This window comes from Ptychodera flava, chromosome 21 (assembly GCF_041260155.1).
Source record: "Ptychodera flava strain L36383 chromosome 21, AS_Pfla_20210202, whole genome shotgun sequence".
Taxonomy (NCBI): domain Eukaryota; kingdom Metazoa; phylum Hemichordata; class Enteropneusta; family Ptychoderidae; genus Ptychodera; species Ptychodera flava.
Genome location: NC_091948.1, coordinates 9,807,669 through 9,820,352, shown reverse-complemented (window position 1 = coordinate 9,820,352; position 12,684 = coordinate 9,807,669). Strand labels below are relative to the sequence as shown.

At 39.7% G+C, this 12,684-nt stretch overlaps 1 protein-coding gene across 1 annotated transcript; it reads right to left on the bottom strand.

Moving 5' to 3' along the window:
• Nucleotides 1-2,397: 2,397 nt before the first annotated feature.
• On the bottom strand, nt 2,398-12,592 carry LOC139121348 (uncharacterized). The gene is given in 8 exon segments (XM_070686165.1): nt 2,398-2,709; nt 3,424-3,553; nt 4,045-4,373; nt 5,021-5,987; nt 5,990-7,353; nt 8,527-8,762; nt 9,746-9,889; nt 12,408-12,592. Coding segments are annotated over 8 exon segments (3,408 nt in total). The 5' UTR covers nt 12,473-12,592; the 3' UTR covers nt 2,398-2,536.
• Between the last annotated feature and the right edge of the window lie 92 nt (nt 12,593-12,684).

The window sequence follows — 12,684 nt, the reverse complement described above, 5'->3', positions numbered from 1 at the left end:
GTATAAACTAATTCTATGGTAAATTTTGAGGGATGTGGCACGCGCAATATGAGTGGAACGCGCGCGATTGTTGAAATAAAATTGCTACGTCAAAGGTCAAACAGCCGCGTCGCGCGTCTCCCGTATTCGGGACTCCGCGTACTATACAAAATACGGAAAGTTATTGGACAGTCAAACTCCCATATGTTACGGCAGTAGGTGTATAATAATGATTCTTACAAGAAGCCTTATGGGAAGAAATCTTATAGGTTTTTGTGTAAGTGTGTGAATAAAATCCTATAGCTGTCTGATCCTGTTTTTATGGCACTATGTGACATCATATACTGATTTGGTGGATAAGTGATCACCAATAGATACCAAGTGTGCTAACAGTTAACTGACTTTTTTGAATCAATTTAGGAATTTGTGACATTTTCTATGTGTAAATTGTAAACCAGTACTTTAATATGTAAATATTTTTGTGTCAAAGGCAACTTTCTAGAGTAGGTAATGTATCATTTACGCATTGCTGTCAGCATCTCTTGGAGAAAGAAGATACATCTATGATAACAAATACTTTTACCAAATTAATCCATTTTTTTTCTGATTATGTCTTAACCCTTTCACCCCCAGTTCCCTGTATACAGGTCCAACTTTACCATAGGAAACAATAGATTTGGGACAAACCATGATGGTGAAAGGGTTAAAGTGTGGGCAAAAATTCATATCTGAGGGTTCAAGAACTTTTTTTTTCAGTTTTTATGCTACTTTACAGCTATCAGATTGTGTCCAACATGTATGTTTCAAAACAGCGCTCAGACTTTTGTTCAGCTTTAAGTACGAGGCAACAAATTATGAGCAAATTGCTCCTTAGTATATTGTAATGTTCTTCTAAGATCTAAGATCATGGAACATTAAAAGAGGTGAATAGTTTGGAAACCATGCCACCACTTACGTTAAACCCTGACTACAAAATTCTCAGCAGAACCCTGGTAAAATTACCTAGCTTACAATCCACAGTACATGTACAATGAACACAGTACAATGAACGGTAAGTATTGAAAGATTCTGAAATACACTGTGTATTTTTATCAACTATGATAACAACCACAAACTAGCCATCTGTATGCAAATATTGGAGAGTGTAGTGTCAACAGACTCCTAAACTTTGCAAACTGTGGTTAAAGCAATCACAGTGAAATATGGTTTTGTTTATAGAAAATGGCTTTAACTTTAAATAATATTTCCATTGTTTAGGTTGTGCAAAAGAAGAACATTTTTTCCTTTTGCCTAAAAGATGTTAAAATACTGAGTGTTATCAATGCAGACTCAAAATGGTACAATATGCAGTGTCCTTGTTGACAAATGAATTGTAGTCTGGACTTTGTCAATGATAACAACATTGGACATCACATATGTACTGACTAGATTGATATGTTAAACACTTGAGATTTTGGCATGATAAGGAGTTTAACAAGAAACTGTATTTTACAGTTTTACAGATGGAATGAAAATAAAGGGAAATCACCAAGTGCCACAGCTTAACTGAAGCTAGGGATACTTCAGATATATGTTACAGTATCATGCATGTTACAGGTTTCATGTATGTTGGCAGTGTGTTGGATTGGATGTATTCTGGTCCATCTTAACTAATATTAACTTTGGTTGTCTGTTGTAGAAATAATTTCTCTCTACTGAAAAAATAAGTAGAAAAGTTTCAATGGCTTTTTGAAGCACTCACTGACCTTAAAAATAGAAATGTAAAACTAAGATGTTTAAAATACTTCAGGATGTTAAAACATTGATTACTGGCATACACATAACAGATATACAGTACTACTAGCATGCAGAAAGTTATATGTTATTAACAGTAAATAGTAAACTTGCACGTAAATACTGTAGTAAAAGTAAACTTGTAAAAGTCCAAAATCAAGTTTTGTATAGCTCACAGAGCAAAAAAAGCAGCTTCTGCTTTATCTGCTAAAAACACAAATCTGTAGAAATGAAAATGTACAATGAAAGGGTTAATGTCAACAGTTTGACAAATTGTTTGTTGGTTACAATCTGTGGTTATCAAGCACTTCACTTGATACTGATAAAATTAACTATTGTCGACTTTGCAAATTGTGTACTGCAAAATTGGCTAAATGTTCTTCACTTGTTGTGGTTGCCATACACTAACATATACAATACAACATTAACAAGTACAGCTACACTGTAGTTGAAAGCCTTAAGAAGTAATTCTCTTTCATATTTACTGGTTTTACACACAGATAATAGTACTGATGTTGTACAATTGTGGCAGTACAGACAAGCTGCGATAGAAAACTTAGCTAGCAATACACACTGCTGAATTTTATGACACTGCCCTCTAGTGACAACACTAGATTTTAATAATGCAGGTTTAAGTTCCGTGTAACATTTACCGGTAAATGTAATGTTACTGATCTGTTTGGTATGTGAGTGCGATGCAGCGATCTAACTCTTGGTGGCAGCACAGAGGATCTGTTAAAATTCTGTCCACAATGTTGCTGTCAATTTTGTCCACCACGTCACCTCACTGTCCCACCCTGATGTCAGCTGGTCTGATCTGCCTTTCCCCTTCAATGAGGAATATTTTGAAAGCTTTGCCAAGTAGATGAATTCCCATCTTCCTCTTCTTGGATGCTGACCACGTCGCTGCTATCCCATAATAGTCACCTTTCTTTGCATTCGTTAGGCGTGACAAGCCTGTGGAAATCAATGTAGATTTAAAGTCTTGATAACATATCTTGATTGGCAAGATGTATGTACAGCACAGATTCACACTTGATTGTTCAGTTTTCTATGTATCAACTGAAGGCACTTATTTCAGAGACCTTAGACTTGCTTAGCATATGAAGTACCTTCCTGTCTAGGAGCCAGAGTCTGAAAATAAATTCTGTTTCCATTATATTATCGCCATATTTCTCTAGATGCTAAATGACAATTACAATTGGATTAATTATTCTTGATTACTGCATTGTCACTTGTTTACCAGTTAGTATGAAAAAACTCAAAGACAACAAGGCAGCGACCTGTTCAATCTAACACTTACTGCATGGTATATGGTTGGTGAAATAACACCGAGAAAACTGCCGTAATAACGGGAAACAATTCAACCCAAATCAAACACAGTGATATATAACAATCATCACTACCTTGTACTTGACACCCATGTGGAGATTTCTACACTTCGCAGTTGTTCAAGTATTTGTGCAGTTTTTGGTCAGAGTGTGATTTTTATGGCAAATTTTTGTGCAAAATTTTTCATCTAATTTTGGACAAACACTAATTCTAGCGTATAAACAATATGGTAACATCATTTTGAATCTGCCCTACTCATGCAGGTAAGCTGAGAGTTGTGCGATGAGATGTTATGGGTGGGTTGTGGAAAAAATGTTGTTTCATTCATTGTATACTGACCCAATGCTTCAACCATACACGCTTCTCTGGTGTATGCTTCCACTGGTATCACACTTTGAAAGCAATGCAGGGATACAACTCCAAGACCCAGCTGCCAGATGTCTAATATGTGTTGGACTTTCTCACTCGGCTGATGGAAAGAGAAATGCCAAAACAAATCATGAAATGTCATACCAAAAGTGTAGCTGCATCAAATGTGCTATGTGTAGCTGCTGATGTTTAATTTGGAATAAAATTTATTTTTGAAAACTTTGCGAAGTTTAATTGCACCAAGCCACTCAGTTTTTGATAAAAAACAGATTGAAAAATTACACCACTGTCCAAAATAGTCTTTTCACTATAGAAAATATGAAATATAACAATTTCATTATCAGTATGTAACCAGAAATAAATCACATGTACTTCACAGTTGCTTGTTTCTGAGCGAAATAAGAATTAAAGTTCTTACTATTTTTATAATAGTTAGCACTCATGCTTTTGCATTTCAAATGTTATTTCATTACATTTAATTGAAACTACTGTTCCACAGTTGTGCACAATATTGACAAAAATATACAACAACTGATGAACAAACACATTTGAATAAAATTAGTGAGAAATGTACATGTGTATGTCACTCACCCTCAGCCTTGGATTACTGATCTGTTCCAGAGCTTCATAAAAGTGAGCATAGGGCCTGGCTCTCTTGCCTTTGCCGACATAGAAAATGGCTGAAACAAACATACTGAACGCGTCCATTTCACTCAAGCCATGGTGGTACCTCACAGGTAGATTTCTGGTGACTCTCGGATCCAAAAGAAGATAATTGAAAGATGATTTCAGAGTTCCCTCTCTCCATTTGCGCTGTGGGTCAGGCTGATCAAACTGTGCAGCAAGCTTGTCTTCGTCATCTTGCAAGTTGGGAATGGCTTGATTTTGACAAAGGCATTGGTGCAGTTCAAGTATAAAACCTGACAGAAGATCAAAACCAACTAGTCACGAGAAATTTTCACACCAAAAAAAAAACTGGATGACATATTGAAATAAGCCGTTTCACAAATGTAACCTCACAAGTGCTGGCAAGACTTCCTTTAGGCCTCCTCATACCCGAAATAACTGTAATCCCGAGAATTTCTCCAGAGGAAGCAATGTAACCTTTAAGGGGTTTAGAATTAGGGTAAGGGTGTGTTTTTGGGTCAGCATATCCTACTATACATAAAAAGGGTGGTAGAGGAGGGGGCACTAAGGAAGTCCCTCCCAAGTGCCTTGCACAGTCCCCATTTCCTTTTCCATTCCAAACTTTGCCATAGAAAACATTAGGATTATAATAAGAGAACTAAAATTCATGCAAGACTACACGTACTGATAATTCATTTGACCAAATAAACTATGCTCTCTACTCCAGGATTTCTTGACCTAATCAGGGTACATCTGTTGTTCAAACTATTACAGCCGCACAGGGATTTGCTGGTACATTGGTATTTGCATGCACTCTGAAGAAATATCTACACTTTACCTTATATATATCTTGGAGACCATATCAAAATCAGAATCAGAATATCACTATTCTCTGCGATCCACTGATAAGAAAACAGCAGCAGACAAGGACAAGACTTACCTGATGAAGACTGATTGTCAACTGTAACTTTCGGTCTACTGGGATCTTTCTTCAATTTGGTCAGTAGTCCCAGATACACATTCCTGGTGGTCGAGTTGATGGGTCCTGGAGACTCACCAAAACTCTTCAATTCTCCCCGTAAATCTCTATTAGACAGAGTCCTCACCTGTGGCGGAATCTCAATGACCTGTGAATCGCTGTCTGTGTCGCTGAAGGCATCTGTCTGGTACTGCTGCCAGTCGTAAATGATGGTTTCATCACTGCTACTTTCTAGTGAAGAATTGACACTTTTGGTGCCAGACTGGCTACTGTTACACGACGACGGACAGCGTCTCTCAATGAGAGTGGCACCAATGTCTGTGTCTTTGTAAATGTACTCAATGGTGTGGTCAACGCTCTCTGGTGTCTGACTGTCACCACTGGAAAGACAAGTCTGTGCGTCCCCAGCAGAACGTTCAGAATATCTATCCCTGTGGTCGAGGGAAAATTCGGTACTTGTATCATCTGAAGTGACTAGATCACTTACGTTGTAGAGGGCGCTGTAGCGCTTTTTCACCTTTCTACTGCTCCTAAGTCTATCCTTTATACTCTGGGACTCCTGACTGCTGTCCAGTATCAGTGTGTCTGGCTGAGTGTTTCTGTCTATGCTTTGTGTTTTCACATGCCTTTGTGAAACATGTAAGGGTTCTGTTCCGCTGTCTTCCAAAATCAGTGTATCGGGACAAGACTGTTTAGAGAGAGAATATCTGTTCCTCTCTGTGTGGCCATCGCTCTGTGAATGTTCAACACATGGTGTTTGACTCTCATTCAGAATTAATGTGTCTGGACAGGCTTGTTCACTCTGCTGTACTAGCAATTCTGAACTTTGTGTTTGACTGTCATTAAGAATTAAAGTGTCCGGACACACTTTTTCTGTATCGTGTATCGACAATCTGGGACTTTGCGTTTGACTGTCGTCTAGTATTAAAGTGTCAGGACATGCTTGTTTGCCACTCTGCAAAGACCCTTCCGGTGTTGACTATCCTCAAGAATCAAAGTATCCGGGCAATGCCTTACGGGAGACGCAGATTCATCAGATAAAATTTCAGTGTCATTCAAGGAACCACCTCCCTCCTCGCTAGGCTGCTCCTCTGCAGAATAAAACTCTTCGTTTGTGCTGTTAGATTTATCTGATGAGAAAGAAGAAAGACAAGTACTATCACACTCCTTGTGGGTTTTCTCGACCTCATCATCATCACTGTCAAAGGCGTCTTCATCTTCCTCTGAAATGGCACCACAGAACAGAATGGTCTTTTCTAATTTGCTGTCATCATCCTCACTTGAGCTGGTCGATGATTTCATATAGATGAGAGGATGATCCGGAGATGTCACATCCAGACCCTGTGCGCTGTCTTCGCTTAAAGTGCTTGCCAAAGTTGAAATAGACAAATTTGGCAGTTCGTGGCGTACATCATTTCCGGAGAGAAGCGAGCTTGATAGAACAGTTTTTGAGTTGGATCTTTGAGAAGTTCTGCTCTCTTCATGATGGGTTTCATCACTGCAACTGTGCTCATCTGGATCAGAGTGCCGTTTTGAATTCCTTACGACGTCCACATTTTGATTCCAACTGTCACAACAATCTTGGATTTCCCCTCGACACACATCGTCACTGATCCAACCATGGCTATTCCCATAACCCCATTTCTCAAAGTCACATGCTTCACCATGCACAAGATCATATAAATCACTCACAGTACCACTGCATCTGTGGGCATTGTCCATGTTGACACTTTGCGAGCTCCTGTCACTGCCAAGGCTAAGCCTACAGTCTTGACCCAGTGATGAACTGCTGCTGCCACTACTATTGAGCCTTGGTAAACCTGGCTTTGGACTGCCCCGGCTAATAACATAGGTGGCGCCTGAAATGTTTGAGAGATTATCGTCACTCTGTTGGCTATTGTACATGCCAAGGTCAAGTTCATTTACATCAAGTTCACTGCTTGCTGTGTCCCGGGAGAGTCTTTTATCACTTGTAAATGAGTCAGATAGCAGATTTAAGGATTTGGCAAAGTTGAATGCAATGTCCTCGTCAATGTCAGTGAAGCTGCTGATGTCGCTTGAATAAGACTTGGAATTGGCAATGTTTGTTCCGGCTGAGGATGAGGATGTGTATCTCCGATTCGCTGATGATTCATTGGAGAGTGAAGATGATGGTCTTTGATTGGTTGGTGAGCAGCTATACCCCAAAGCTGGACTACTGGAATTTGACGATATGGTATTTGGTGGTGTTTGCAGATCCCAGGTGTGGTTTTTACGCAGTGAGTCTGTGGCGTCTTGGGAACTACAACCTGAAACTGCAATAAACAATAAAATTTAGCTGCATTAGCAACATGGTATAAATTTCTGTCAACTATATGTCTGCTTTTGAAGTCTGAGATTCAACAAATATATCGCTCAAAGATGTTCTACCACTGCTACGAAGTTTACAGGAATATACAAATTTTAAATCCAATGTGTGGGTATTAAAGTTTAGTTGGTATTCTCAGATGCCACAATATACCTAGTAGCTTTAAGGGTTTCACAAAATTAACACAATCAAACCTAAGACAATTACACTTTCATAGAAGTTAGTATCATGCATCCTGTAACTTCCATTTTCCTGTACACATGATTGATGCAACAACTACACCATTCATGATTGATAACAATGATTGCTTTTGATATACACGTACCGGTAGTCAGGGAAAATGTGGTTCATTTTGTGAGGTAGAATAGGGATTGTTCTCATCCGACCACTTGCATTGTAAATATAGCCACATATGCCTTTTTTCCCTGCATTCTCTTGTATATTTCTGAACGGTAAACTAATCAGATCTCTTTGTACATGTCAGAATTATTGTTGCATGTTAGCATTCTCTTACTTTCATTGTCATGTCAGTAGTTGGATATTGTGAGCACACCAAAAACAACAATGTAATCTCTGCACTATTTTTATACAAGACTCATGAGTGCTGAGCACTTATCCCTTATCCTGCCAGGCCGTCATCGTCACTTTCCCATCTGCCAAGTAAGTAAAATGCAGTACTGACCCAACACAAGTGGGTAGAGGGAGTGTGCTAAAAACCAGTACATATTTTCATCTACTTGGCATGGCAGAGGTTATAGCAAATTAAATAGGAACTTCCTCTATAAAAGACGGATTATCGTAAATCTATGCAAATGTGAAAAAGCTACGCTACTGATCGGAAGTGCCGTGTTTGGTCCCCAAAATCCCATAATTTTGCTGTGTTTCAGGCGTTCGTTGTCATTAAATCTTGCATGTGTTGTCTGTGAATATGTAGTGACTATAGCGACGTTCAACCCTTTATTAAAATGCAACATGTGGGTCATCTTATGCCTCATTGAGTTTAACCAATTTGACCTGGTGGTGACCTGTAAACTTGGCAAGACAAATGTTTACCTATGATTTTGGAGGTAGGGGGTCATATCTTGGAACCAGTAGAGTAAGATAAACCTGCTGTACTTACCAGGTAGCAAGGAATACCTTGGAGATGCATCTTCCTGCACTCCTGTATCCCATTCCTTGTAGTCTTTCAGCAACTCAATGCACCTGACATCGCCGTATTCTTCTGCCAAATCATAGGCATTCCTTCCTTCCTCTTCACAGATGAATGGGTCACCGCCGTTGTAGATGAGCATTTGCAATTCTTCATACTTCCCCCACATGGCAGCTACATGCAATGGAGTTAACCCTTCACTGCATCTGATAGGTAGATTCAACAATATTTAGAATATAGACAGTATTTTACACACACCACACACACACACACACACACCACATTTTCAGTTTTAGTTCAGAGTAAAAGAAATATATACCAGTAGGAAGAACTTCAAATTGAACCAGTTTAGCTTTACTTTGTTACTATCTAGTGGTGGTGAGCACAATAAAAACAATCTGATGAGAAATGATTTTTTCACAATAAAGGTAAGGTGCTATTATCAATTATATCATACCAGTATATTGATGGTGCAAATGCAGTGATCTGATTGGTCAAGACGTGAAAAGAACCATGGTATATTGGCGATATACCACGGCTAGCATACGCGCGAGCTCTCAGCTTGAGCAAAATTCCTTTTATGACGTTCCAATTTCAATATACTGTTATGATATAATAGCAATAAATCACACCCAGCGACGGTATACCACTCTATTTTGACCAATTCACTTCATTTATGCACTTGTTATCGCTTGTGCATATATGTCGTGAACAGGTCAAAATCTTGCACCGCCACCATGTGTGCTTTATTGCTTAATTATATCATACCAGTATATTGATGGCGCAAATACAGCGATCTGATTGGTCGAGACGCGAAAAGAACCGTGGTATATTGGGCGATATACCACGGCTGGTATACGCGCGAGCTCTCAGCTTGAGCAAAAGTCCGTTTATGACTTTCAACGCCAGAATTTCAATATACTGTTATGATATAATAGCAATACAGCACACCCGCGATGGTATACCATGAGATTTTCACTAGTTCACGACATATATGCATGAGTGATAGTAATACCTCTAAAACAGCAACAGCCATCAATCTGGCATTAGTGAACAAATTAAATTCCATAGTAATATATCAATCATCTCTTCTTATCAGACTTTCACCCATAAATTTCCTCCTCAAGCCTGTTTTTTCCAATGAGAGAAATTTATTGTATATAGAATGTTACACACTGTTCAACTATACCTGACATTTGGATTTCCATTGAATTGCAGCATTAGCTTGGTATACTCAATACTTTTTGCTCCGACTGCAATGTGGAATGGACTGACACCGTCCGGGAGTGGAGTGTTCGGGTTTGCACCTTGTGACAGCAACAACTCTGTGAGACTGAAATCAGAGAAATAGATGTGTGAGGATCGCATATTTCATTGGAAAAGCTGTGATCAGAAATTGTGTGGTGCAGTGTCTAAGTCACTGTGTCCTGCTTTGCCTTTTCAAATTGTATTCACCATCTAGCATAATGAATGACTATTACTAGAATGATTATAAGCAAAGTCAAACAGTCCACACGTTGTACACTCTGCAATGGGTGTACCTTGTGTATTTCTAAACTTCAAATTCAATATATCTTTTCCAAACTTTGTGGGAGAGTAAATGACACATTTCATATCTACCCATAACTGGCATTTTATTTTAAGACTGTATAACTAACTAGTCAGACCAAGACTTGAATATTCAGTTCAGGCATGGTCACCTTGGCTAGTAAAGGACAGCAGTATTCTAGAACAAGTTCAACACCGAGCAACAAAACTGATTCCACAACAGTGTTTTTGCTAAGGTTAGGGAACATTGGTAAATGATTTGGGAACCCGGGTAACATTTCTACTGTCCCCTAATCAGCATGAATTGATATACCAAGGGGAACCCCGGTAACATTTACCGGGGTACCGGCCTTAACAAAAACACTGCACAACTCCACTATATGTCATATGAGCAACGGTTGCAGGTTTTAAAATTACCAAGTATTAAAAGTCACAGAGAGAGGTGACATGATCGAGGTCTACAAAATAGTAAACCACATCGACTCCTGTAACATATCACTTAAATTCAACACATCGTCAAGGAGCAGAGGCCACGCATACAAACTGATAAAGCCGACTACAAGACTAGATATCAGAAAATTCTCAATTGCACCACGAATTGTCAACTTGTGGAACAGTTTGCCAGACTGGGTGGTCAACTCGTTCAAGAACATGTATAATCGCTTCATGTACATAAAATCTTGTCTGTCACCAGCTTTTAATATGCCACAACAGAGGGATGTTCCATTATCCAGCAAAGGATATCTATTCCCAAATAAATAATGCCAGTAACACACAGCCCTGCCATGCAGAGCTAGGAAAGGAACATAGCCCTAACACAACAACGAGAGATACAACAACGACGGGAACATAGAGTATTTTTTCTCTCCATGATGGTCATGGTCAAAGCAACCTGACTTTTGCTGCAATCCACTTGTACAGTAGCCTAGGTTGAGATTGAGCTGCAGTACTGTAGCTCAGTACTAAAGCTTGAGGTTTTGCATGGGTATCAGTTAGCTGCAAAATTGTAGCTCTACGGTGAGGCGGTCGCTGAGTTTTGGTTTTTGCGACATCGCTCACCAGTAGAGCTACAATGCGAAGGCCCTGTAGCATACAAAATAAGCACGCTGCACATGGCACGGCATTTTGATGTAAAATCCCATATATTTACTGCATTTGGTCGTACCGATTATCATTACTGAAGACTAAACAGTAGACTGCTCTAACCTTGTCGTTTATGGGGTTTGGTATTTGTTCAAATACGTCGATCGCGTTCCAAAAACATTTCTTGGAGCCGCCATTACCAACTTCCGGTAATGGCGCCCCCCAGAAACACGCTCAATGTTTATGGAACGCGATCGACGTGTTTGCGCTAATACCAAACCCCATAAACGTCACGGTTAGTGTAGTATAGTGTTTAGTCTTCAGTAGTGATAAATCGGTACGACCAAATGCAGTTAATATGCGGGATTTTACATGAAAATGCCGCGCCATGTCCGGCGCGCTTATTTTGTATGCTACAGGGCCTTCGGCATTGTAGCTCTATTGGTGAGCTATGTCGCAAAAACCAAAACTCCCCGACCGCCTCACCGTAGACCTACAATTTTGCAGCTAGGGTATCAGTTGGACAGCACATCTGGTTTTTGCCGTCCGACCAACCATAGACCCCTGAGAAAAACTTTCTCGAGGGTCTATGGACCAACATACCCTCAAAATCTCGAGCTACAGTACTGCAGATGCAGCAACTCAAGGTTTTGTTTGGGTTTGGTGCATTTGATTTTGCCGTCCAAAACCAAGGCAAAACCTTGAGCTACTGCACTGCGACAATCTGAGAGGGTATATTGTTAAAATATTAAGGTATTTCATATGCACAGACACAATCAGCAAGTGCACTTGAGCGCGAATATAAAGAAACAAGAAAACAGATCAAAGCCCAGACATTTTTTGCAAAACGTGACTTCAACCATAGACCCTCGAGCGAGGGTTTATGCTTCAACACAACAGTCAACCGGTCAACATGAGTTGTCTCATTCGGTGACACACTTGTTTATTTGTACAGAATCACAACCCTTCAAAATACCGAGGGAATTATCAGGTTCCCCAACAATTGATTCGTAATATTCGTAGATCTAGGTATTAGAGTTTCATCATTCAGTTTTCGGACAAGATCTTAATGTCGCGTTTGGCCCAAGTTCACCAAACAACTACTTTCTATGACTAAACACGACTCGCTTCCAGCTTCTGTATCACCCGAACTAAATCATCACAGAACCGCTATGGTTCTTCGGTCGACGTTTTGACAGTGCTACACCTTTGAGTCTTACCTCTCATCGTCCCTTTGAATCGCTTTGCAGAGCTCTCTCGCTAGGGCAAATCTTGCTGTTGCCATACTTTCACCATGGACCCTATGTTTTCACCTAGCGACGAAAGATTTTCAACAATTATGATTACACAGGCTCGTCTCGCATGCAAGTTAGCGACGGTTACAGTTACAGACAGCGGCGCTGTACACCACGGCTGTCTCGCATGCAAATTTGATTTTGCCGCGAATAGATCGATCCTTTCTTTTGTAACCTTGTGTTTGATTGGCCTAAGATACAG